General features: G+C 49.9%; 2 protein-coding genes across 3 annotated transcripts in view; both read right to left on the reverse strand.

Moving 5' to 3' along the window:
- RABL6 (RAB, member RAS oncogene family like 6) overlaps window positions 1–19,317 on the reverse strand; it is a 56,338-nt gene extending 37,021 nt beyond the window's left edge. The window contains exons 1-4 of one of the 2 annotated variants that reach the window (XM_071574205.1): window positions 18,610–19,317; window positions 11,392–11,526; window positions 6,469–6,516; window positions 584–636 (exon numbers count right to left, since the gene is read on the reverse strand). In XM_071574205.1, the coding sequence (XP_071430306.1) occupies window positions 584–636; window positions 6,469–6,516; window positions 11,392–11,526; window positions 18,610–18,739 (366 nt within the window). In that variant the 5' untranslated portion in view covers window positions 18,740–19,317. The remainder of the gene's footprint in view (window positions 1–583; window positions 637–6,468; window positions 6,517–11,391; window positions 11,527–18,609) is intronic. The other variant, XM_071574206.1, reaches the window with a different exon arrangement.
- An 885-nt stretch (window positions 19,318–20,202) lies between these two features.
- On the reverse strand, window positions 20,203–26,072 carry AMBP (alpha-1-microglobulin/bikunin precursor). Its single transcript, XM_071574307.1, has 10 exons — window positions 25,772–26,072; window positions 25,028–25,170; window positions 24,678–24,754; window positions 24,129–24,242; window positions 23,393–23,494; window positions 22,817–22,854; window positions 21,930–22,008; window positions 21,678–21,845; window positions 21,363–21,539; window positions 20,203–20,349 (listed from the first exon to the last, which is right to left on the reverse strand). Exons 1-10 carry the CDS (start codon window positions 25,880–25,882, stop codon window positions 20,318–20,320), a joined length of 1,041 nt encoding a protein of 346 aa, XP_071430408.1. The 5' UTR covers window positions 25,883–26,072; the 3' UTR covers window positions 20,203–20,317.
- Between the last annotated feature and the right edge of the window lie 1,074 nt (window positions 26,073–27,146).

Here is a 27,146-nt window from a genome sequence, read left to right on the forward strand (position 1 = left end):
GTGCAGACTCAGTCTCTGCAGCTCCTGCTGGAACTTGGGGCCTCTGAAACAATTCTCACTCATTTACCAGGAGTGGAAAACAATGTTTGCAAAATGAAGAAGCAGCTGTGGTATCTGTTCTCATAAAGGCTTTTCCCATAGGAGAATATTTTAAGGAAAATTATCCTCATCTGACTGCACAGCCTGAGCAGAACTGGCACCAGTAAAAGGGTAACAGCCCAGCTCTGAGGAGCAGCCAGAGCAAGGCACCAAGCGACTTCTTCAGGCCTCACAAGAAGGCCCTGACAAAAGGACTTCCTGCCACTGCCCACAGGCAGAGCCACAAAGCTGCTGAGCAAATGCCTGGGGTGCACTCAGTTCCAAAAGACAGTATGGAAAACAGCAGGGAAGTTGTGGAGAGGGCAGGAGCAGGGCTGAAATGCACAGACCAAAGAGTGCAGAGCATCAGGGATCCCACTGCCCCTCACCCACCTGGCAGGCTGCTCTTAGAGCAGAAACAAATATAGAACTTGCTCTCCATGGACCAAAAGTGTTTGAGAGGCCTCCCCCTGAGAGGCAGACCTTTGCATCCCAGATGACTCACCTCCTGAGGGTCATTCTCCAGTTTCAAACCATCTCCTCGTTTTTTGCATTTTCCTTTAAAAGAATTGTAGAAAAAAATAAAGCATTACACTGGGCAGAGAGCTGCAGGATGGGTCCGGGCAGGACCCACAGCAGTTTGAACACAACCTTAAAGCAGATCCTACTTCTACTGTAAGCCTGGGGGACGAGGAGGGTTAGGACAGGCATGCCTTGCTGAAGAATACCAGCTAGTCTATTCCAAGATGCAGTAAGGAGATCTGGGGTAGCTTAAACCATGCTCTTCACAGTATAAAGACCCAATGACAAAGTAACACAGGGTTTGGTGCGCTCCTGGCGACAAAGATGCTTTGTTGCACTTTTTGTTGCATTATTGTTGAAGAAACAAAAGCTCATGGGACTGCTCTGACTGAAGTCACAACTGCATGTGCAGCCTTCCTGAGAGATGCTGTGGTACTGCTGTGCTGTCACTGACCTGAAGCAAGAGTTAAGGTCACAAATGTGACCTCAGAGGCCACCAGGTGCTTCAGGCTGCCTCATGACCAAGACAAAAAGCAGTGGCAGGAGATTATGAGAATTTAACAGCCAAAAGATCAACTGAACTTATGGAAGGGCAAATCCAAATGAAATCAAATAAACCGTAGGAAGGGGGCTGTGGAGACAGAGACATCCTGCATGTGTTCCAAAGGCCAGAGACAAAGGGTTGGGTCTGGGCATTGCCAGCGAAGGTGCAGAAAGGAAATCTTCCAGAGGCACCACCCAAAGCACACAGAAATAAGCCAGAAGACAAGTACAATTCTGATTAAGCTCACAGAAAAGCACAAGATGCAACAAGCTAAACACTTGGAGAAGACACTAGAAAGCCACTCTAGAGACTAGCCCTTCAGTCACAGCCATGGTCTCACTTGGAGGAATCTACAGGTTTCTCTCCAACTCACCTGCTTCCTCTAAGGCACATGTTAAAATCCAGCCCTTATAGATAAAAGGCAGTCCCCTGAGACTTTTCCCTTTCCTTACAGCTTAGGGAAGCACTCAGTAAGTTCATAAACTGATATTTTAAAATACCACTGGCATTTGACTCAGCATCCTCAGAACAGCAGTCAGTGTTTTTAAACCTCAGCTCCCTGAAAACTTTGTGTTACACCAGTTACACTCATCTTTCCAAATCTTACAGCCTAGAGTCACAGTAGACAGGAGTATCTGCACCTACAACTACCAGAGTGGCCATCATCAGTGGCAATCAGACATAATTTTCTGGTGTAGACACTTGGCTCTAAGGATTGCCACAAGTCTCAACATCTTCTGTCACCTACTGCCGAAGAGGTTTAGTGTGGACATATCATGAAAAAAATCTGTCTTCTTGTTTAAACTCCGTGTTCAGAGTCTCCAGAGTTTTATCAACAAGCACTGCACAATGAAGAACTCTGCAACATCTGAAGTGATTCTACAGATACTAAGTATCTCCCAGATGATACTGAGAGCAGTTAAGAACAGTACTTCTGAATTAATTTTGTTAGTCTCAATAAAGACAAGTCAACTAAATTATACTGTCCCAGACCTGGAATTCCTTCTCATCATTTCTAGAAATTCCCTGTGTTGCTGACAACAAAGTCTTCAACTCTGCTCAGTCACATGCAGTGATGACTTGTGGAATTCAGGGTTCTGCCAGATGCTGCATGTGAAAGTGTTTGTTCTTCCTGCACACAGCTCAAGGATAAATAGCTAGAAAATACAGTTATTCAGGGAAGTTTTAACGCTGCAGGTTACAGCAGGAGGTTCTGTGCATCACTGCAAAATGTTTGCTCTATTCATGTCATCTTACTGCTGACAGCTGACAATAGAAACATTAATCTTGATCCTTCCTCATTCAGGCAATGTGTTTCCCTAAGGGACCCACATATGGGCTTTAATTTTTCCCAGTGCAGCTGAAGGTGTGGGTTGTCAAGGCTGTGCATGCCTTTTCCCACTTCAAGTCCTTTCAAATCAGTGGCTTTTCTAAATATCAAAATATCACTATTTCTGCAGTCACTGCTAAATTATGCTTTGCATGACCTAAATTTCTAGGTATTAAAACAGAAGCCAAGCAACCACAAATACTCTCCACTGTTCCTCCCATCCTGAGCAATCAAGGTGTCTCCCTCACCCAGGCACATTTACAGTCAATGGTTTGAGATGGAATACAGAACCTGCACACCTCTCCCTGCTCATGTTTCCTGTGTGGATCCAGAGGAATGAGTAATGTTCTTGCACGCTGCTCATCAGTGCTGCAAAGGAGGTCATCTCAAAGGAATCACAGAGCTGAAAAGCGCATGTGTGTACAGACTCATGCACAAGATCTATTTTTGAAACCCAAACTGCAGGATGAGCCAGTTACAGTGTCTGTTGATACATAACGTAGGAGCCTCAATCAGAAAACGAGGGTCTTTGTGCTGTGGTGGCTCAGGTCCTCTCCCTACAGCGATGGCAACTCCCTATTCACAAGCAACACCGACACCAAACACTCTTGGCTGCAGAGTCCAGAAACCTGCAGAAGAGTTCTTACTGGACTGTGGTTGTGATCAGCAGCTGAGTCTCTGCCACCTCTGTGTACATCAGTGTTGTTGCAGGACAGCAAGGACTCGATACAGCTTGCCAACAAATGCTGTCTGCAGCGCGAGGGATCTGCTTCCCTTCACCAGTCAAAAATACACCTCTAGAATATTTACATATCCTGTGCTATCTAACTTGGGATGTCTGAAAATAACAGAAATACGAATTCTGATCTTTCCTTCTTCTTGTAGCACACCCTGGGAGGGAGAGGGGTGAAGGGGCAGCAAGGAGGAAAGGAATTTCCAATACAAGCAAAAGAGTTTGTGCTGTTTTGTGGGCAACAGAAAAAACTATTATTTGATCCCTTCAGTCCTGTAAGGGAAAAAATGTGGGAACCAAACTGGCAGAAGTTACAAGACAGGAATTCACAACTGTTCCTGAATCACCTGCATTCAAGCAGCTTCTCTGCTTTCAGATCTATTACAGCTTTATGATCTGCAGTAGTTACACAACTTGCTGCAAAGCAAGAAAGATGAGTCAGGACTGTGACTTTTGCTGAGAGAGATCTTTCCCGTGTTCTATCAGTTCCAAAGGCAGCAAAGGAAATTATATTTACTACACATGCTGCACAAAATCCAATACAATAGCTGGGGGCAAGCTCAACTTGGTAAGACTTAACAAATGGCATCCTTCCAGAGAGGAGCCAAGCTCTCTGAGTAGGCCCAGAGAATGTAGCAGGGACTCCAGTGAGTCTGCTTTTAAGCTTACACAACAAACCTCCTCATACTTCTAAATTAACATCTGGTTGCTAAATAAACAACACTAAGCTAAGTCACCAGCCAGGCAGGGCCAGCAGAGCTGTCTCCTGCATCCTAAAAGATTCTGGAGGGAAAACTCGCCCTACTGAACCAGTAAGGACAGGGAACACACTGCTAGGGAGCACCAGGAGAAACACCATTCAGGAAAACCACTTCTAACTTCAGTCCAGAAATGTACATTAATTTTCAGGGTGCAATTCCCTGAAATTCAGGGTGTAATTCCCTTCTGCAATTCCTCCCAGTCCCCTGTGACAAGCAGAATGGCAGCACTGCACAGCAGAGGAAAGCCCAAAGGTGCTTTACTTAACTAAGTTGAAAACTGCAGCTCATGAATATACCTGTTAGACAGTCAAGCTATAATAACCCACTTCAGGGCTTTCAGCACAGTTTCAAATATCTTCATTTAAACAGGGGTCTCCTGATTTCCTCCAACAAGGAAATGGGGAAACACTGGCAAAAGAATTTAGCCTGGAAAACAACGTTGAAATGCATGTTCAGAACAGGCACTTTTTGGACAGTTTCAAATCTAGCCTGATAAATGCAGCATTCTGCCCAACTCTAAATATGCACATTAGCCAGGATCTGGTATGCAAGGGAAAAAAAAAGGAGGATCAGGTCTTGTCAGCACTATGCTACAGCAGCACTGGATACTTGACTACTGGAAGTCTACAGTGGCTCTCACCCAAAGCATCGCGCAGGAGGAATTTTTGTCCTAAGCATACAGAAGAAAAACAAAAATGTTGTGAGTTAATATGAAAGTCAAACATAAGAGAGATCTTAATGGTTAATATGAACTTTCTCCTAAAGGTGCACTTATCAGGAATCCACAATACAGTGGCAATAGGAAAGGATTTGATTTTGTTAACATCTTTTTACACTGCATTGATTGAGCACAATTGATTGATAAAAATACATATTTGTGGTCCGTAAGTTTGAATGAGTTTTATTTCAAAAACATATAAAGTGGGGAGAAGAGAGTTCCTTGAGATTCCTAACACAGGCTTCGCTGTCAGAAATGAAAGCAGGATAAGAAGAGCTGTTATCAACATCTGCACAAATCACACCCCGTTTGCTCTGCCAGAGAAACGACAAGACCCCAGCTGAGAAGATGACTCTGCTCAGAGAAGCTAATCACAGAAATAAATGCTGGAATCACATGATGCCTGAATTAACTATCTATCTATTCATACCAAAGCTGCAAGGCAGCGAGAACACAGATGTTCTGCTCAGATTCCAGCTTTCCACTTGTTATCCCACAATCTGAAAGTGAAACTGTAATCAGACTGACTTCAGCAGTAACTCTGGCCTAAGCAAGGTTTTGTTGACACTGTGAGAACTGGGGCTTAAAATAATAAAAGAATAAAGTACCCAGTATTTTCATTTAAAGTTCCTGGCTCAAGTTTACCCTGAAGGCTCCATTATGCATCTGAACTAGAGCTGCTACCCCCAAGTACCTTTATTTTTTTACTATTTTGAATACAATTCTGCTCATTTCTCCCTTTCCCACTCCTTACTGTATTTATTGTCCATGCTTTTGCTGTAGCACAGGTGCAAGTGGCACAGGCAGGGCAGCAGAGGTGGTGCCCCTCGGATGCTGTTCTGAGGACAACATGGATTCCAGCCGAGGCTGCAGGAAGGGCAGCACCAGACAAACCATCAAAGTTTAAGATCTGATGATCGTGGTCAACAGAGTTGACAGAGAGACATCAAACAAGTAGCATAACCCACAGAGCAACAGCTGCTCACCTGTACAGCTGCTTTCCTACCACACTCACACACTAAACCAGGAGCCTGACTGGTTCCAAAGGACTCTTAAAAGACAAACAAGATCTGCATTTGGAGCCACAGGATGGAACCTCAACCCCTCCCAGGGAGAGATCCCACTGCATCCAGCTGGGTTTGGGTTTACTTCTTGTAAAAAAGAAGTTTATACTCTGACAAAAACTGAAAATGAATGAAAAATATATTTATACATGATAATGCTTTCCTTGTCTAAGTGTTTAGAAAAGGTTTTGGAATGCACATACTGCCTTTTCTGTCCTTAGTGAATTTAAGTAATTGGCTTCTCTTTCATCCTTTTCCCCTGCATGCACTACCCACTGCAGATACTGTTTTATCCATTTATGCCTTTACAAAAACAGCTCAACAAGAACTTTTATAACTGAAAAAAAGAACTTGGAACCTGTCTAAACATACAGCCAGCTATAAAGGGGAGAAAGCAAAGTTTATTCTAAAGCTCACAGAATCTGAATACACTGAACACCAGGATACTTCATCTGCCATGAGCGTGTGTAACAACTGCTTCTAAACACCGGGGCTGAGCTGAAGTTCAGACTTCAGATAATGGGCTCTTGCATAGGACACTCACCTTTCCTTTCCATATTTTATCAGGAAGTAATATCTATTCACTTGAAAAAAATAAATACAGAAGTTTTTTTTTTAAAGTAGAATTAAGCAGGTATTTCTGAACTCCATGTAAGTTTTTAATTAAAATTGAGGAAGAACAATGAATCTCCATTAGAAAGGAAGTTACAAATCTTACCTTTGTCAACTACATCCCAGACTTCAACTTTCACAATATCATCAGTGGCTGGAAGCACAGTAAGAATACAAAGGGTTACAAGGAAGTTGCAGTGACATGTCCATCACTCAACACTCACCACAGAGAGTCCAACCCAAAGCCAACACGGTCAAAGCAGGAGAGGAATGTCAAAAGAACAGCAAATTCTGTGTGAGGAGAAAACCCAACCAAAACACCACGTTGTTGAAGGTCCAAGCTGTCCACCAAAACCCTCCTAAAGACTCTTAGTAATGTTAGTGATGGCTGAATTTTCTTGATGATTCATGTCAGATTTGAAGCATGTTGTAAGTATTTTGTGTAGATTCTTTTCATAACATACAGAAGTTTCCACAGCCTTTCAAAAATGATAAAAATATAATTCTGAGGATAAAGTCTGCTCTATAAGCAAGATGTACAACTGGAAAAAGGAATACACACATTTAAGGAAGATCAACCTTAGTAATGGCATTTCCAAGTAAACGTGACAGCCAGTGAAGACAGCCCTGTAGCTACAGAAACATTCTCTCTTTACATTTCCAGGCCCATTTCATGAAAAAATAAGGTCTCACTAGCAATTTTGCCTCTTACCAAGTTGCAGCATCAATAAATTATAAGCAGCAACACAAATATATATTTGAGTAGCTAAAATCTGAAGTAAGACATGCAAAATTCTAACTCCAGTGACTGGCACTGCAGGTACAGGCAGTAGCTTTACTTTCAGGTGGCACGAGGGACGGGCAGCTCTGATTCAATGTTTCCACAGAATCCAAATAAGCAACCTGATCTTCAGGAAGTTGTTTCAAGAAACAACGGCATTTGAAAACGTTACAGGCTTCAAAGCAAAAGCTTGTACTTGGAGCAGCTCTGAACATAAAGCAACAGAGTAGGAGGATAATGTCTTGGAGAGGCAAATAATCTCATAGGATGGCATGAGAGTTTAGCTAAGTGTCACTGTCAAACCAGGAAACATTTTCTGTACAGAATTCATTGTTGATTTAACTTAAATGCAGGAAAACTTTGATCTTCTGCTTCTGGAGAAAGATTGTTTTTCATATTTATGTGTAAAGCAAAATCAGCTCCCGTTCTCCTCACAGTAAGTTCTACTCATCTTCCCCTGTGCCAGCCGGGCAGTGGGCACTGATGCACAGAAGACTCCCTGCAGGTCAGCCCAGCGAGTGCCTGACAAGACTGAAAGCACACGAGTATACAGCAGCCTGCAGGCTGAAAACTTCTGCTCAAACCACTACAATCCCCACAATATTTCTGTCCCTGAACATTCCTACACACCATCAAGCCATGTACAGCTCAAGTCCAACCTATTAGTCATTTGCCTGGCACCCAACTGAGCTGGCTCCTCATCCACAGGCACCGGCACTGCAAGGAACTCTCCCTGTGCCCTGGACTGATCAGGGTGTGCCATGTCCCTGCAGCTGCTGTGACACAGATCAGCTAGTGGAGGTTTGCCCCAAGTTCCTGCCCTGCAGCTGAGGGCAATCCTGGTGCCTTTCCACAATCAAGACTTGCTGCAAAAGGGTAGGAGATGGCTGCCTTTCCCAGATGTCTAATCCTGCAGGGGCTCGGGAGGAGCTCAGAAAGCTCCTTGTTCTTTCCAGCAGTGCCATGTGAAGCAGCACATCAGCACTAACAAGGGGCTGCTGTGGAGAAGCTGCAGCCCCAGCTCATAGAAGTGAGCCCTCGTGGAGCCAGGCAGTGTTCTCCCAGAAGGTGACCCAGTACCTGGCACTGGGACTTTGCTCCCAAGCTCCACAACTCTCCACCTCCTACTGGGAGCCAAACACACCTTCAATTATGATTTGTTGGCCTGCTGAGTGATTCCTGCAGCACTGACACCCTGCTGAGCAGCAGCATTCCCAGGCAGCTGGGGAGCTGAACTGCCCGAGGGGAAGGTCGGAATTTCTCAAAGACTGCATGAGAACCAAGAAAACAAAACTGTATTTCCACATGCTCCTGCTGGCTCACACCCAGGAAGTTCTTCCTGCTCATCACTAGTGTCATTCCCCATTATCCTGATCATGAAAGAGGGTAATTGCTTTAGTACTGCTGTGTTGGCTTTGGTGTATGACCAATGCCCAGCACCATCTCACCTGAACTGGCTCTGGAAGAGATGTTGCAGCAAAACCAGTGCCAATTCATACTTTCAGCTCCCTGACTTGGATTAGCACAAACCATGGATCAAACCACTCCAAAGATCCATTCTCAGCTGCCATTTGGCCTGGTAACTCCACAGCACACTGATCACTGCTTTCCCAGAGAATGGTGGAGAGCTGTGAGAAGACTCCAGTTGCAAGAAAGCTCATTGAAAAATATGAATCATTGGACTGTGGGTGGGTTCATTACCAGGATCTCAGAGGCCCTCAGACATTTTTACTCTCATGCAATGACAAGATTCACTTCATATGTTCTGGGTGACAAATCCTACAGTGCAGGGCAGCTTTGCCATCCCTCACTCCCACCCATAAAGCATTCAAGTTTTGAACAAAGTTTATTTCAGATCTCCTTTCTGAGGCTGCCAAACTTAGAATAAAATTGGTGACTAGCAGAATTTAAAGAAGTGTTCCTTAGGGTCAGCAATGGCAACTGCTTGCTTGGATACAAAAATTAAAAATATCCATTACAATTGGTACAGAAAAACAATTTTGTTCATTCTGGGTAGGAAGAAATAACTCAAATTCCACTACCTTTATTAATTCCTCCAGTATAAAATTTCTGAAGGTGCTACATTCCACATGTAAAATGTAGTTCTTGTAAGACCAGGCAATGTAAGAATCTTTCAATACCTGACAGCAATCTAATTAACATCTGCAAATATTTGCTACCAACTACTTCATACTATTTATTCAAGGTAGCTTGAGAACATCACAGGAAAACCAAACTTCATTTTTCCTCTACTGATTAACTTGGCCAATACAGTGGGAATTACACCTGAGCCAACTATTCTGAGGGCCACATCACTGTCTTGCATGGAAAGTTCTCATAGCAGGAAACAGTTCTTAAAATGCAGTTACTTTTTAAACCAATTCCACGAAGGTCAATGGACACTTTTCTACACTGCTGGAAGTCATTGCTAAGACAACAGTGTTGTGTTTTACAATGTGAAAGAAACACTAATGAAAGGCACAGTTTCAGGTACAGCCTTCCAGGCAGTTGGACAAGCTCAGCAACACTTCACCTTGAGGAAAGGCCATCAGCATATGCACACACTGCTGTCAGCTCTGGACAGGCAGTTCTACAGAAACCAGCACTCCAAGGTTAGAACTGGGAACCAGAAATAACCAGCACACCTGTGGTTCCCAGCACACAGAAATCCACCCCAGCTGTAGATGTTTTCTATCCCATTATTGCACCCATGCTGAAAAAGCTACTGCCTGAGCCTCAGCTTAGGGCAAGACATGCAGACATAGGTGAGATGACTGGATCTTTCTCCAGACACCTTTTTGCATGTACATATGCATTTTGTACCTGCCCATGGACACAAAACCAGTTAGGTATGAATAAGCCTCTTAGAACTAAATGCCAGACTCCTCAGGCTGGTTGGTATCTACCAACAGTGTTGTGTTACCTACATCCATCAGAAGAGGAAACCCAACACTGATGTTTAACTCCTGATAATGCAGAAACCCACTATTAACACTCGGTGCATTTTTACACTTGCATATCCAGGAAAGAGGAATTTAATTTCTTACTCTGATCTAAGTCTGTTTAGGCTGAAGCACTCAAGTTTGATTTTGGAGATAGTTTCCATCATCCAAACAACTTGTAAGCTCTGTATTCATTCCTCAGTAACTGATGTGCTGATATTCTGAGAGAGAAGAAGAGGAGTGAGGGCAAGGATGCCACAGCCAACTTGCATCATGCCAGATGTTGGCTGCAGATGGGAAACAGCCCTGTGTGACCATGACAGATCTGCTGGTGAACACGCTCTGGGGCTTTGTGAGCATTATCACAAGACTTGGGTATCGTGGTATCACCAGGCAATACAAATCTGAGTGGTGAATCAGACCCAGCACTCAATTTGGTCCTTACCTCAGTGCATGGGGTGTTCTCCCAGCTGGGAGCAGAAGGACAGTACTCGATTCAACAGAAAGTCAGAGTAGGGCAGATGGGCAATGTCTGATAATGACAAACAACTGCTGACCTTTTGTGTACTCAGTCTTATACAGCAACTTCATATTGAATCAGTAGTTCATCCCACAAGGCTGTGGCATTCTTGATTAGGAATCTGAAAGATGGACTCGATGCTGTTGATTCACAGCCTTAAGCAATTTCAGTGCCTGCAGTGCCTTCTCCAGGCAGGAGGCAGGGCTTTCACAGCCACTTTGTACTACCAGAGCAACAGGGAAAATCAAAATAAAAGATCACATTTGATCACCCAGAATCCAGCAAGCACTTAAAAAAGGTACTGGTACTCCTGTGCTTCAGTAAGTTAGCCTAGAGCTAATAGGACTAAATTAATTTTTGAAACATCTCCTTCCCCAGTCACCAAATGTCTGTATTTTCATCAGTGAAATGTAGTTTGCTCCCTGCTATTCACTTCTAGGGAACACATTAACACCCAAAGCAGAGTTGGCTTCAGAGACAGATTTACATAATAAGTAATTTTCTTTAACATGTCAAGCACATCACAAATATTTCAAATACTTCAGACTACCTACTAAACACTTCCCTTGAACAGGGATATTCTTTAGTACTTAGAACATACAGTTTCTGACAAAGTTATTAAAACATGATGGAGAAACTATGAATAATAAATTAAATAAAAAGATGAGAAACTATTTTATCTCCCAAGCAGACAGAGAAGAAAGAAGCAAATAAGACTGCAGTAGAATTTCGTCCCCCAAGCCACTGTCCCATGATTGTCAGTCCCTCCACTCTCTTCCATCTTACTTTTATAATTCCAGTGGATGCTGGTGACTTGGATCTCCTGAGTTGGAATATATTCCTCAATAAATTTCTTTCCCTGCAGTCGGTGCCAGAGTGTGGTTTTCCCAGTGTTCCTGTCCCCTCGAATGACAATTTTCACTGGGGAAAGGAACAAGCAGACAAATAAACTTGATTAAACACAACTTGAAGAATGCTATGAAAAGCACATTAACTTTTTGCACACATTATTCAGATGTAATTAGCCCTCCCGTATTACACAGGCACGATGGGTTTCACTAGAACATATGAGCCCCAGTCATTAAAATCAGTGTTTATTCAGCAACTCACACCAGCTCAGCAGAAAGAACCAACAGCAATGCTGAATCTTCAGAACCTGCACAACTCCAGCCAGCTGAGCTTCTGCTCTGTGACAGATGCACCTGATCCATTACCCAAATTAGCAGCACTTTGGTTCAGGATTCAAAGGAGGTAAAGGCCTGAGCCACACCTGGACCAAGAACTCCTCCAGGAAAGCCAGAGAGGAGCAGTGGTGTCACCAGCTTTGGTGCACATGAGCTTGGAACATCACAACAATCAGGTGGCTTTTGCACGATTCATTTATCCAGTAACAGAGTAAGTTGTGGGTACAGGGAGTCTCCTATACACCCTTTCCATTGTATGCAGACTACAAGTCCCCACATTACCCCATCAATTTGACAGCCTGGGTGAGCCTTCCTTGAGCTCTTCCTGCCCGGCAGCACCGCTGCGTGGTGAGGAGCTCCCCTGGAGCTGAGACACCTTCTACCCAAGACAGACCCCTGCAGGAGTCCAGTCTGAGCTCTGTCTAAACTGTGACTGGACTGCCTGCCAGTGACTCTCCCCTTCAACTGGGATACCTCTCCAGGTCTCAGGTTCCTTACCTGGGACTAAGAGATCCCCCTTTGCTCAGGGCAGAGAGACCCCTTTACCCCAACAGCAAGGGACTGATGGCATGGAGAGTTAATATTAATGAAATTGATACTCAGTACTAATTATTATAAACTTTGTATAGATAATTCCATTAGACATAAACCACTGTCCACGTCTGAGACTAAGATTGGATCCAGATGTACCTAAGCTTGATCAGGAGTTTAGAAAGGGGGTCCCCTCTGAACTGTGTGAGGTCTCCCTGACCCTTTTGTGTCTCCAGTCTCTGTGAAACTCATTCCAGCTCAATTCTAACTCATTTTTCCCTGGGCATTTCATGCATGTGCTCAGTACCAGAGTGAACCTCGCCACCAAGTTGGACCCTCCTGCCTTCTCTACCTCTCCATGGCCCTTACTCCCACTCTGCCATACCTTATTTCCTTGCTGGCCTTTTCTGCCAGGCTTCTCCTTCCATTACCCCCTCTACCATTTCCATTTCTCCTTAAACACTTCTCATTCCTTGAGAAAACAGAATCACAGAATCATTTAGGTTGGAAAGGACCTTTAAGATCAACTAGTCCAACATTCCCCAGCACTGCCAAGGCCACCCCTAAACCATGCCCCCAGGTGCCACATCCACATGGCTTTTAAATCCTTTCAGAGATGCTGACTCCTCTACTGCCCTGAGCAGCCTGTGCCATGGCTGGACAGCCCTTTTTGTGAAGAAACGTTCCCTAACACCCAACCTAAAACTGTCCAAGTGCACTTGAGGCCATTTCCTCACCTCTCACTCAGCAGATGAGCCCAGCCCTCATCTGGCTACAAGCTCCTGTCATTGGGCCTTGTGTTGGTGGCTTTAGTTTAGACAGAAACTCATTCAAACTCTTCCAAGGAAATAAGTGTCCAAAATATCAAAAATTTTAGCAATTAATATCATGAACTTTCCAGTCGACCTAAATGTTATCCTGTTCTTTCTGAAAACACTATGTGTTGTTTTCTAAATTATCTGTTACATTGTGGAATTTTTTTAATACCATCCTAGTTTTTAGTGGCAACCACAGGGTTACTGGGAAACACAAACCAGCCTGAACTGGATTTTTATGCTCATATTTTGAATTGGAGCTATGATTCCCTGGAAAATGGGCCACTCACAGACATTTAATGGCAGTCAGGTGATCAGCATTAGGTTGTGCATCATTTGGGCAAGGAGATCTGAGACCAAAGGCTGCCTTCTGCTGCAGCTCAGGAGCAGTTGCAGCCATTTCAGGAAGAGCTGAAGAGGTCAACTTGAAGATAAAACATACACAAAGCCTGTGGAGTTCTGTCTGCTGCTGCAGTTCCCCTGTGCTTTTGTTGTTGTACACAGAGGTTTATTCTTTTTCAGAGCTATTTATTATTTTACAAAATTACTTACTAACACAGCACAAGAATAATAAAGGCAAAAATAAACACAGTGTTTATAGGCTGACTTCCCTTACAGCTCCCAGAGTATCTCTGCAGACACAACAAACAGGTTTCTGCATTTTCTGTCACCTGGTGTGTGATTCTGTTTGCTGCTTTACAGATAAAAGAAGTTGATTGAGGATTCCCTCAATACTTTGGAACCATCAATAAAATGCATGGCACAAGCAGAATGAGACTCCATTTGTCCCCTTTCAAACTCAAATCTTTCCAAATGCTCTCACTGCCTGCCTTAAGATATTAAAATCCATATACCCACCCCCAGGGAATGCAACATGAGATACCAAAATAGTGGGTTTTAAGGGACAAACAGAGTCAGGCTGCTCTCAAGGTGCAGTTTGAGGATCACTCCCAGATGACATGGCTGTGAGCTCTCCCCTGACGGGACACTTACCTCCCACAGGACTTTCCCAGTCCCAACACCTTTATTTATGCAGCTACATGTGGAGTTGGATCAAGAAACTGAACTGGTTGAAAAATAACGTTGAAATTACCCATTTTCAGTTTCTTCTGTAGCTCCAGTGCCCAGCTGCATGAGCACTGCACAGGAGGCATGGCTGGAGTGGGGAGGGATTCCCCCTGCCCCTGAGCAGTTCACATTTAGATCAATGCAGGGTGCCCCACACGCTCAGTGTGGGCAGGTCCAAGGGCCCTTCCAGCTCCAGCACTCTTCATTAGGGTCTCTGTTCTACTACATAGTGTACAAATTCTCACTGACTCTTCCTGAAGAAAGAAAATGTCTTGAACAACAAAACAGGATGAAGGTAGGTGACTCAAATCACTTTTAGCAAAGAAAAATCTCTATTTGGGACTTTGACTGGGGCATGTCTACTCACTGACAGGCACCTGCAAGGCAGGAAAAGCTGAGTGAGCTTCAGAGCACAGTCAGATACACCCCAGGGCACAGCCAGGCAGGAACATCCCAGGCCTGGGCCGTGACTGAATGTGGAAAGAGGAACAGCAGTTACAGGTGAGGCCAGCACTGTCACCCACAAGACAGTAACAACTGCTGTCTTATTTTGTTTTGAAGTTAAATCAGTACTTACTGCAAACAGATATAGGTTTGTAGCAAAGACAGGAGAATTATCTGTGGGAAGAAGGGTAGGGATGGGGAATAGAGGTGAGGAAAAAGCTAAACGAAACACTATATTCATATTGCCACTGCATCAGGAAAACCAGAGGGATTTCCATTCTCCAGAGGGGGAAACAGAAGCAGAGCAGTGCAGATACAGGCCCAGAGACCAGATCTCAGACCAACTCAGAACTAGAAATCAGGAATTCCCAGCTCTGTCCATATTCCTCCAGGACACCACAGCAAAGATCCCAAACTAATAACCCCATGCAGAGGGCCATAACCTTGCATTCATTAAGGTCTTTGGGACTGCAACTGAAATGCTTTGAGCTGGTTCTGCTGCCAAGAGCAGCACCACCTGCTCTGCAGACTCCCCACAAGCACAAGCAGAGCAGCAGGCAAAGCAGGGCTGGCACACATTGCACAAACACCCGTGCTAAGTCATAGGAGAAAACAAGAGAAAGTGGGAAGCAGCAGGAAGAGGAGGAGAAGACTTTCTTTTGGGAGTTGTGCTAAATGAAAATACTTAACCACAAAGTCAGGGAACTATGACTCCAAAGTAACACAAAAGAAGTAAGAACTTCAATGCTTACTAAAAAGATACATGATTTTAATTAAGTTGTATCTTTTAAGGCACATTTTAGGCAGAAAAATAATAAGGAGAGGGACTGGGGAGAATTCTTGTAGCTACTGCCTTTGGTATTCCAGCACTGGTGACTGTTCAGCCTGTGCTCCAGGCACACACAGCAGTGCTGTTTGTGATGTGCACACTGGACGCAGCACATGAAGGCCAGAGCAGGAGGTGATTTGTTTTCTGGGGAACAGGATGATCTGAACCTTTAGCACTTCCATGTCTTGTGTTCTTGTCCCTGATCACCAATGGAGAACTCCCAAAAAAGCCCAGCCAGAGCCATTCCTTTCACCCTTGTTTGCCCATCGCTGCCCTACATAAACAGTCACGTTTGAGTACCTTGGTGCTGGCACTTCCTTGTGTAATTGGTCTTGTAATTTGTTCAAACAAGCACTGCTGCCAAAGCAGACCCACCTCCTCCTCTCTCCACCGAGCCTGCTTGTTCTGGCCAGGCTTCTCCCTGGGGCCAGCACAGCCCAGGAATGGTGACACAGCACCCTGATCCAGGGTCAGGCCATTCCAAGCAGGAAAACAAGAGCAAGTGTTTACCAAAATTGGTTCACCCCGTTCCCCACCCTTGGAACCAAGATCCCCTGTAAGCATCCCATACATGGCACAGACCTACATCATTTTCAGCTCTGTGCCCTCTGAGCATTCAGGGAACTGGGCCACAGCCTGCAAACCACAGCAGCTCCGTGCAGGTGGTACAGAGAGCAAACAAGGAGGAAGGGGATTGGAATGCAGTATGGACAAGCTTTCCTCTTGAAATAGGATGTCTCAAGCACAGGATTGGACTGCAGCCAAGGGCTGGTACTGGCCTTTGCTCTCATAATTTCATTAGAAATCTAAACCTTCCAACCCTGCAATGCTCTTCCTGTTGACAACTTGACTGAGTGGGAGAGAGACCATCACACAAATTATTTGGGTTTAACTTAGTGGTACATTCTACCCAGTGCCATTGAATGATCTCAAACAGCATCCCATCAAAGCAGGGGGCTGTGGGTTACAAAGTCACTTGAGAGCTGGCACAGCAAGGGCTGCTCTGAGCCCCTCAGCAAGGCACCCCGAGCCAGCTACACGGCCCAGCTCTTGGCCTGCTTTATCAGCAAACAACCCAAAGCATTCTCAGCACACTAAACATATTTCCAGTAGGGAAATAGACTTTGCCTCAGGATCAGTAGTGATCTAATGCAGCAAAGAAACGTTTCTGTGAAGTCAGTCATCAGAGCACCCTTTGGTTTAGGTGACTTCAGGGGAATGGAGAAGTTGTAAAAACCTGAGTGTGCTAATGGTGGCTCCAAATGTGTCCTGCACTCCTCTGCTGAATGTCAGGGATTTCTCAAGAAAGGAGAATTGGCAATGAACAGGATTTGCAGCTCTGCCCTTCCTGAGCAATTGCCTTTGCAATGACATTCCTTCACAGCCCACCTTCAGCTGAGACCACCTCACCATGCTGGAACATTCCCCAGCTACCCAGGGCTGTGGCCTTGGAGGGTACTTGGAAGCCCTTTTGTAAGCCAGCCTGTATCTCCCATAAATATTATATAACAGTGATGCTGGGAAGAGTTACTATGGAGATTGAAAAGCTTGCCTTAAGGCAGTGACAGAAAGCTACAGTTTTATTCCAGCTATAAAGCAGTAACTAGAACACAAATCCTGGTAACAAAGAGCACAAACCAAAAAGCTTTCCTGGGGCTTTTGGTAACAAGACCAAAAGTAGTGAAGCTACAGTTGGCATTTTTGGCCTTGCACAAATGTCAGGCAGGTTCACATCCATAGGTCAGTCACCCTGGAACTGAGCTGGTCCTGTCCACTGCTGTGCCAGGATGCAGCTGAGCTGTTCTGTCTGCAGCACAAACCTCCCCTGGCTGAGGAGTCACCTCCTTTCTCTTACATAATTCACAAGCTGGTATTAGCCACCTGATCTCAGACTCTGCTGCCAGTGCAGCACGCAGGTGTTCTGGGCTGTGGCCACAGGGAGCCTCCACACAGACCAACAATCTGTGACCAGCAGATCTCCAGGTATCTGTTTATGGATGCAGTGCTGTATTCCAAGGCAGCAGTTTCATCCTCATCCCCATCTTTCACTGGAAATCCACTCTCAGCAATCACACTGCTGCTGTTCACATTCAGGACTGCTTGTTAAGACACTAATTTTATAAATTAAGCAGATGTGCTATGGATAAAGGCACTAAAAGCCCTCTCCCTATAAAGCAGAGCACTTCCAATCATCAGTCCCAAAGCACAGACAACAGCCATAACATTAAACAAAGCAAAAAACACCCCAAGCTCCAAAGTACTAACTTCTACATCACATTCTGTTTCAGACTGAGACCCAACATAAGCTCTGTTCTTGCAACAACGTGTGCCCTCACAGAAATTATCCAGTGTCACGTTTATGAATCAGTCCTTTTCCCACCTGCCAACCTCCCAGACCTCTGCAATCTGCTTCCCCTGCCTGCCTGAATCCACAGGGGCGAGCTGGTGCTCACAGCACTCTCTGGAACCGGCTCTGTTTTCAGCAGGGATGACACAACTGCTGTCCCCGTCTCAGCATTGTTACTTTGGGATGGATTTCACACACTTGCAGTGCCCTCCTGAAACACTGTGTCAGAAATCACCTTTACTGGGCTGCAAGGGAAAAACGCAGCCCTAAGCCTCCACACTGAGAGGAAGAGAATTCTGAGTGTTGCTTGCAAATGCATCAGTCCCAGAAGACAGTCATGATGAAATGATGTACCAAGGGCACAGAGGCATTCACAGCTCACCTTTTATTGGAGCCTGGCAGGGCTGAGCTTTTTATTAGACCGTTACCGTATAACCACTAGCACTGAATTATCAACACTATTATGCTGGGCTGCAGGGAAGGTCACCCACGCACTCAGGGGAGTTACCCCCTCGGTGCTTGAACCGACACAAACTGATGTACAAGGCTCTCTTCTGCCGAGCCACAGCCGGCAGGCAGCGCTCAGGGACGCAGGACCCGAGTCCTGCACCGAAACACCAAAGTTTCCCATCCCTCACTCCTCCCACGCTTCCATGAACTCCAATATTTAACTCTAAACTTGCCTTTCGGCCAATACGGGTAAAAGCACAAGGAAAGCACATGCACCGCCAGCCCCCGCAGGTTCCCCGCAGGCAGCAGCCGGTGCCGGCCAAGCCCCCGACTCACTGTTGTACTGGACTCCCTTGGCGAACCTCCTCTGCAGAGCCTGGTTCATGGACTGCAGCCCCGCGGGGATGTTCTTGTCGCGGACGGCAGCCTGGTCCGAGCCCACCAGCTTCTTCAGGGCCGAGAACATCTTCGCGGTCGCGCTCCGGCACAGCCGGGGACAGGCCGAGCGGGGACTCCGGGGCCGGGCAGGGGCAGGGGCGGCTCAGGGCTGCGGCGGGGCCGGCCCGGCCATGCGGGGCGGGGAGCGAGCCCGGGCCGGCGGGAGGCGGCTGTGCCGGGGCAGGGGCACTACCCGGGCATGGCCCGGTGCGGGGCCCTGTGGCTGGGCCGGTGTGTCCGGCGCTCAGCCCCGCCGGGGGCCGGTGCCGGGGGCCGGTGCCGCGGGCCGGGCCGGGGCGGTGTGTCCGGCGCTCAGCCCCGCCGGGGGCCGGTGCCGCGGGCCGGGCCGGGGCGGTGTGTCCGGCGCTCAGCCCCGCCGGGGGCCGGTGCCGGGGGCCGGTGCCGGGGGCCGGTGCCGCGGGCCGGGCCGGGGCGGTGTGTGCGGCGCTCAGCCCCGCCGGGGGCCGGTGCCGGGGGCCGGTGCCGCGGGCCGGGCCGGGGCGGTGTGTCCGGCGCTCAGCCCCGCCGGGGGCCGGTGCCGCGGGCCGGGCTCGGGCAGCGGGGGCTGTGCACGGATCCCGCCGCCGCCATCTTGGCTGTTCCGCCTCGCGGGGGGCGGGCGCGCGCGGCGCGGGTACGGCGGCCGGCGGGGGACAGGAGAGCGCGGAGCGCGGCGGCCCCGGGACTCCCCGGCACCTCGGGGACCCTCCGGCACCTCCTGCGGCCCCTCAGGGTCCTCGCGATGCCCTCCTGTCAGATTCACAGGCCCTTACCTGTGACCTCCGTAACCCCTCTAGGGCCGCTCTGGCGTCCCTGGGTCTCCCCCCAGACTGTTCTAATCCCTTCCCGGACCTCTGTAACTCCTGGGCCCCCCACAACCCCTGTAACCCCCTCACGGGACCCCCACAGCTGCCCTCTGAGCCATAACCTCTCATGGGGCCAACGCAGCCCCCGCGGGAGCACCCCCAAAACACCTCTGAGCCCTTCCTGGGACTCCCATATTCCCCGTGGTCCCCTCCTGTGCCAGCCCCTTTCCTCTGGGACCCTCCTAACCCTGTAATGCCCTCCTGTGACCGCTCAGGGTCCGACACCCAGTGGTCCCTGCTGCGCTCGTTGTGCTCTGCCTGTGCCCCTGTCCTGGAGGTTTGTGTGTCCCAGGCCCAGCAGCAATGGCTCATCTCAGCGAGGGGCACACAGTCTGTTTCTCCCTCGCTGTCTTCCCCCCGGCAGCCCCCCCCATTCCCTGGGAAATGGGGGGCTGAGCCCCTCCGGCAGCACCCCCTGCTCCTCTGGGTGCCCCCATGGGCCACCCCAGCCCTGTGTGCAGGGGACCAGCGGGTTGAGGATGGGGCAGAGACTCCGTGGGGAGCCCCCAGCAACCCCCAAAGGTGGGGACATGCCACCAGGAAGGCCAGAAAGGACTCCCACAGCACCCCCTGTCCCCCCTGCCCCCCATTCTGCTCCCACCAGCAGAGACTGAACACTGAGCTCTTTGGTCAGATTACAGACATTTACTGCTGGAGGCACCTCCTGTGCCGCTGGCAGCTGCCAGTGCTGTCCTGGGGGACTGCAGTGCTGGGTGCTGGCCCCTTGTCCTCTGCATGCATCAGTTTGACAGGTGCAGAAACTCCTCGTCCTCTGCAAGCAGAGAGACACAGCAGGTGATGGACAGACCCCCCAGACCTTCCTGGCCCTGGGGTTAGATAGTGATGAAACTGCTTCTCACTCTGTCCCTGCCAGCGGGGATGGGGGGCAGCAGTCAGGACTCTCCATACACACCTGTGCTGTCCTGGGATGTTACCTCGTGTCCCACCACCCACTATGGTGGCATTAATATACTTTATATTGCTGCCCCAAGACATGTTAGACTCCACCTCCCATCTGTGGGGTCACAGCCAGTCCCCAGCTCCTGCTGTGCTGGAAGCAGGCTTGCTCAGGGCTGGCTGTGGTGAAAGACCCTTCAGTCCCCTGTCTCTGAGGGAAGATTTCCTCTGGCATGGACCTGCTTTGCCGCTTCCTTTGAGGGCTGAGCAGTGCCCATTGTGTCTCCCAAGGAGGTTCAGGATGGAAACCCCTGCACTGAGCTGGGGGGTCTGGCAGGTGTTGGACAGAGGATACACCCTGGTTTGGTCCTTATTTGGTGTCAGGGCCTTTGCATCCCTGCCCAATCTTTCAGCCCAAGGGCTGTTGCCTCTGCTCCCCATTGCACTCCAGCCTGCTCAGAGCCCTTCCCCATTTCATCAAGACCCTTTTGAAGTTCAGTCTTGGCTTCAGCACATCTGCAGCCTGTCCAGCCCCACTATGCCTGTGGGTTAATGGCCATATTCCCAACACAGCACAGAACTGTCCCATCCCTATAAATGGATCCATGACAAACTCATCCCAGGACAAGGACACACCCATCCTGGATCCATCCAGACCCAGACTGATCCAGCCCAGGCACAACACAAAACCGAGAACGATTCCAGACCCATGACAAACCCATCCCAGGCCCATGATAGACCCATCCAGACCCAGGACACCCCCATCCCAGAGCCAGGACAGCCCTGTCTCCACCCCTGGCAGACCCAATGCAGGATAGGAGGTGGTGCAAGGCTTCTGCCGTGGCTTCCCTGGCACAGAGGTGGGCAGTGGGTGGACAACAGGAGTACCTGCAAGCAGAGGAGCCCCACAGTACTCCTTGCACTCCTTCTCCGAGTAGAACTGGTTCCCATTGCCCTTGCAGCCCCCGTAGCTGAAGGTGATGCACTTGCCCTGAGTGGCGTCAAAGGCCCAGCGTGTCACCGGTGCCTGGCAGGGACCTGGCATGATGGGCAGCCTGCAGGCAGCTGTGGGATAGGGCTGTGTGAGGCAAGAGGTTCAGTATCCCACACCTCCCACCTTCCATGCTCAGATCCCTCCTGGTGCCTCAGCAGAGGTGCTTTCCGTGGCCTGGCCTGGCTGGCATTGTCCCAGCTGCTGCTCACCCTCGGTCCGGCATGCCTGCAGGCACTCCTTCTCTGAGTAGAAGTTGTTGCCATTGCCCAGACAGCCTCCGTAGAGGAAGGTTTCACAGGCCATGGAGGAGGAGTTGTAGAAGAAACGGGAGAGCATCCCACTGCAGGGCCCGGGGTCCCGACTCAGCCGGCACGAGTCTGCGGATCAGCACACCGTGGGCTGTCACAGGCAGAGGGAGTGCAGGGGAGGGGGTCCCAATGCAGCCCCCTACTGAGACGTACCTTCCTTGTTGCCGATGTAAGAGGGCAGGGGTCCCCCGGCTGAGCCCTCCTCGGGGGGCAGGATGGCTCTTCGTGCCCTCTGCACCAGAAAGGAAACACAGAGCTGCCATCAGCCCCTGCCTGTGGGACCTGCTGCCCACCCCATTGGCCCTGGGTGGGCTGTGTCAGAGACATCTCAGGCTCCAATTCTCCTCAGTACTCCCAGAATGTCTCCAGTCATTGATCTCGGGTCTGCAGGCTGTGATCCCTCCACACCTCATGATCCTATGCTCATCCTGGATGGGGACCATGATCACAGGCTGTGTATGAAGACAACCAAAGTGCTCAGTCATGCCCTGTGCTGGGGATGTGTATCCATGGTGTGTTACCTGCTCTCAAGTCAGCTGGGCTGTTTCTCCTATGAAAGTCTCATCCCCTGTGGAAAATCTTTCTAAAGTCAACCCTGTGAAACTGGGAGATGCTGACTGATGGCAGCTGAAGGAAGAGTGGGATGCTGAGCCTCCCCATCCCTGGAGAAGGGGCCTATAGCCTGGCTGGGACACTCACAGGCAGGCAAAGAGCAAGGAGACACCAGCAATCTTCATGCCGTGGAAACAACCAGAGTAGAAATAGGGTTGTTGCCTTCTGCTTGGAAATGAACCCAGGTGCCCACCTGGCCCTCAGGACCCTCACCTTGCAGCCTGCACCTGCCTGTGCCCCCAGTCCTAGCAGACAAAGCCCATCAGCAGGGATGGAAGAGCAGCTCCCAGGGTGGTCAGTGGAGCCTCTGCCCAAACATGTTCTGCCCCCAGAGCCTCTCCCCGGACACCAGGTCTCCAGTAAGTTTGGCTTGGAAAGGATGTCCCCAGCTTTGATCCACTTCAGGAGGTCCTGGATGTCCCACTCACCTGGGGAGCACTTTCAGTATCCTGAGGAACACATTCACCTGGCCCAGATGCAGAAGAGAAGATCAGCAGTGTGAGAGGAGAGGTGTCCTGATGAGCTCATCTCACTGAGCACCATGCCCATGCAGGACCCCGGGGAAGGGGACACCATCCCAGTTTCACCCTAACATACTTCTCCTCTTTCTGCTTTTCACCTCCCTCTCACAGAAACACCACCCTAAAATGCCCATACCTGCCTGCATCCCTGTAAAATCCCCACACCCTCCTGCATTATAGCAACCCCTTCTGAACCCCAGGCTGAGCAAGGAGTTTTAAGTGTCCCTGGGTGTCCTACACCCTTGTCCCAGCACAGTGGTGTGAGTGCATTGACCTGAAAGCCCAGGAAGGACCCCTCTGACTGGAAGCTGGTGGAATCCTAACTGATGCATAGCCTTATTTCCTTTCCATGCCATGCTACCAAAGCCCTTGTCTCTCCCCTCTTCCTCCTGACCATCCCCCATCTCCCCAGCCTGGCAAACCAAGTAGAAGCAGCCAGAGTGGTCCGGTAACAGGAGAGGCACATGCTCCATGGGAGGTTACCTCTGTTGGCCAGGATGAAGATGGAGTCCATAGGGATGCCCATCTCCAGAGCCAGTTGCTGGAAAGACTCAGTGAGGTCCTTCCGCAACTCTGGATCCCTCCCTGAGAAAGAGAACAGGCTGTGAGCAGGGTTGGTGTGGGAGGGAGCCTGTCTGCAGCTTCCAAAACCCCACCAACCTGTAGAGCTCAGGTGGCTACAAAGCAGGTCCAATACCAGCCTCCTGGTCCTTCCCAACATGGAATCAGGGAAACAAAGATTACTGAGTTCAACCACTGACCCAGCGCTGTCAGGTCCACCACTAAACCATGTCCCTAACCACCAAATCTACATGTTTTTGAACACTTCCAGAGACAGTGATTCCACACTTCCCTGGGCAGCCTGTTCTTCTTGATCAGCCTTGACTAAGGCTGTGGACAAAATGGGTTTAATGGTTCTTAATCATGGAAAATGGCATCTCCTGCCACTTCAGGGCCTGGGTTTCCTCCAAGCAGATATCACCATCTTTATCCCAGATCCCATGCTGGTTTGGATGTTCACTGCCTGATGTGGCTCTAACAGAGCCATGAGACTCTGCGTCTGCCCTGCCAAAGGTGAGCTGTTCCAAGGCATCACTTCCAACCCCCATGGTCAGCTCCCTCAAGGCCAAAGGGCCTGAGAGACCCTTGGGTGGTGTTTCTGAGCTGTGTTGGCCCACCCCAGAGCCTGCTCTCCGTCAAGTGCTATAGTCAGACATACCATACAGCTTCAGGGTGGTGCTTGGGCCAAAACTGCTTTTCTTCTTCAGCAGAATGACAGCATATTCCTCATAGTTTGTGCGGAGCACGTAGGACTGGATAGACACATCCCATTCTGAGTGAGACAGAGACACAGGGAACATCATTCCTGCCCCTCAGGGAGAGATGGGGCAGTGTAGGACAGCTCCAGATGTGGGGGCTGAAATGAGGCACCTAATAAAAGAAAACAGGATTATTGGGAAGCAGACTCATATACAACCATGACTCCCTTTAGGCTCACCAACCTTTTAGCTGAGGGGATGAAAGCCAAGGGCTGCAGACAGCTGAGATGCCACCAATGCTCCTGAAGTTTAGCTAATGGGAGCCTGCCCCAGCCTGGGACCCTGAGGACAGGACCGACCTCCCAGAACATCTCATCATCCTGTAGCTATGCAGGGACAGTGCTGAAACAGCCCTTTCCTCCCAGGTTTTACTCCAGACTTTAGATGGAAATGACCTAAACTGTGGAATGTCTCTCCCCATCACCCATCCACACCATAGTCCAACTCACTGGGGTTGTAGTAGGTGTATTTGCCAGGGGTGCTGGTTTTCTGGTACTCGCCCGAGACTTTTGTGCAGTCACCTTGCCTGGAGGGAGGAGGAAAGCCATCAGCTACTTGGAGTGATCATTTTCCCTGTTTGTGACATGAAAGTCATGTTTGGGCCACCAAGACCATGGCACATGACCACTGAAATCACCCTGCTCAAGTCATTGGGTATTTGAGCCTAATCCATCCCCTCCCCAGGGCTGTGATGCCAGAGCAAGTAATTCCCATGTCCTGTCCCAGCCCTTGGGAGACAGAGCACCCCTGGGAAGGGTGGCTTTGGAAGAGGCTCAAGTACACCCAGCAGTGCCCATACCGCAGCCTGGTGCTAGTGGTGCTGATCTGGTCAGTGCTGGGGCCGGGGCCCAGCACCAGGGTGCCCATACTGAACTTCTCCTTGTAGTTCTTCATCCATTTGCAGGTTGTGCCAATGGCAATGTCATACCACTTCCCGTACATCTGTGGGAAGAAGAAACAGATGTATCTACCATGAGGCCTCTTCCCCCAAGTGGGACATCTGGTTTTCTACAGAGCTGAAATACACATAGCCCAGAGAGAAACTGGGCAGTGATGATGCAGGTTGTAGAGGCCAGAGCTGATTCAGAATTTGGGAAGTGAATCAGCACTGAGCAGGATTTTCCTGGGTTTCCTGACTACCAGGCAGGGCTGGAGGCATCAGGCTGCCATCCCCCAGTTTGTACTGGAACCCAGGCACACGTTTGTGGCTATGTGAAACCTGGCAGGGGATAGGGCTGGCTGTGGGGAATCTCCCAGGCAGCCTGCATTCCACAGAAATCCTGTTTGCTGAACTACAGACATCCCGTGGGAGCCATCTGACCCAGCACTTGGGCTGCAGACACCCTGCCTGGGTTTTCCAGGATGAGGTCACCCCAATGTTGGCAGTCCCTGACTGGCATCCAGGGACTGCCACACTTTCAATGCCTCTCCCACAGCCTGGCATGGGCATAGGCATTATTGCCCTTCTTTCTAGAGGAAAATGAAATAAAATTTCCCCCAGTTCCTTTGCCCCCAGAATTAAGGGACCACAAGCTGCTGTTACCCGCTCAGCCTCAAAATTCTCCTGCACTTGGACATCCTCATCCTGGTCTCCGATGGGAGTTCCGCTGGCCACAGCAAAGAGGAGGAGGGAAAGGAGACCCCAAATAATCATGACTGGTGGCTTCAGAGCGCGCTGAGCCTCAGCGTGCTGGTGGGATCCTGGACTCCGAGCTGTCCTCGCTGCGCAGCAGTGTGACCTTTAGACCAGGGCCAGCGGGGCCGGCCAGCCTGCCGGGGGGGCTGCTGGGGGAGGGGGTGTACGGCCCGGGTGAGTGTCACTGCCACCCTCGGCAGTGGGGGGGATTGTAGAGAGCTGGTGGGTGCAGGAGGGAGGGTCCCTGGGCCTGGAGGAGCAGGAAGCACTGGGCACACCATCCTTCCCAGAACTGTTTGCCTTAGTGGGATGATTAACTGAAACCAAACAGCCCGAGGCAAACTGCAAACAGAGCAAAGGGCAGGAGCACCTTTCCAGACGGTCACAGCCCCAATATTTATGGGCAGGCCTGAGCCGGCGGCACACTGGCAAAAGTCGACCGGACCTTCACCCTCCGCTTCCCCGCAGTCACCGAGAAGGCACTTGGAGAAGGACCAGTGGGCGCTATTGCCCGGGCACGCAGGCTGCGGGGTGGCACTGGTCCGTCAGGGACAGCCTGCACATCTCCACTCAGATATCTTCATGCGACACCCGCGGTGCGCCGGGAGCGCGGGGAAACGTGGCCGTGCGGCATAGGCACCTTTGGTACCCCACCCTCATCCCGGCCTCTCTGCTCTCGCTGGGGGAGCACCCCTGGCGCAGCAGCAGCCCTGGGCTCCAGCCCCCAAGCCGGGGGTTCCTCCCCGAGGTCTCTTGCGCGGAGCCCCGGCTGCCTCGGCCGCTCCAGCGCTAGGTGGCAGCCGGCGGCAAGGAATGACAGGCACGCTCCCATCCCCGCTGTGCCCCGCTCCCAACTCTGCTGTGCCCCGCTCCCATCCTCACTGTGCCCCGCTCCCATCCCTGCTGTGCCCCACTCCCATCCTCACTGTGCCCCGCTCCCATCCCTGCTGTGCCCCGCTCCCATCCTCATCCTCACTGTGCCCCACTCCCATCGCTGCTGTGCCCCACTCCCATCCTCACTGTGCCCCGCTCCCATCCCCGCTGTGCCCCGCTCCCAACCCCGCTGTGCCCCGCTCCCATCCCCGCTGTGCCCCGCTCCCAACCCCGCTGTGCCCCGCTCCCATCCCCTCTGTGCCCCGCTCCCATCCCCTCTGTGCCCCGCTCCCATCCCCGCTGTGCCCCGCTCCCATCCTCACTGTGCCCCGCTCCCATCCCCGCTGTGCCCCGCTCCCTTCCTCACTGTGCCCCGCTCCCATCCTCACTGTGCCCCGCTCCCATCCTC

The sequence above is a fragment of the Pithys albifrons genome, chromosome 20 (genome assembly GCF_047495875.1).
Source record: "Pithys albifrons albifrons isolate INPA30051 chromosome 20, PitAlb_v1, whole genome shotgun sequence".
Taxonomy (NCBI): Eukaryota; Metazoa; Chordata; class Aves; order Passeriformes; family Thamnophilidae; genus Pithys; species Pithys albifrons.

Coding starts and splice junctions, on each gene's coding strand:
- AMBP (XM_071574307.1), bottom strand. CDS start 25,882: ATGATTATTTGGGGTCTCCTTTCCCTCCTCCTCTTTGCTGTGGCCAGC. Junction 24,755..25,027: donor ACCACTAGCACCAGGCTGCG/GTATGGGCACTG, acceptor TCCTCCCTCCAG/GCAAGGTGACTGCACAAAAG. Junction 24,243..24,677: donor ATACACCTACTACAACCCCA/GTGAGTTGGACT, acceptor TGTCTCACTCAG/AATGGGATGTGTCTATCCAG.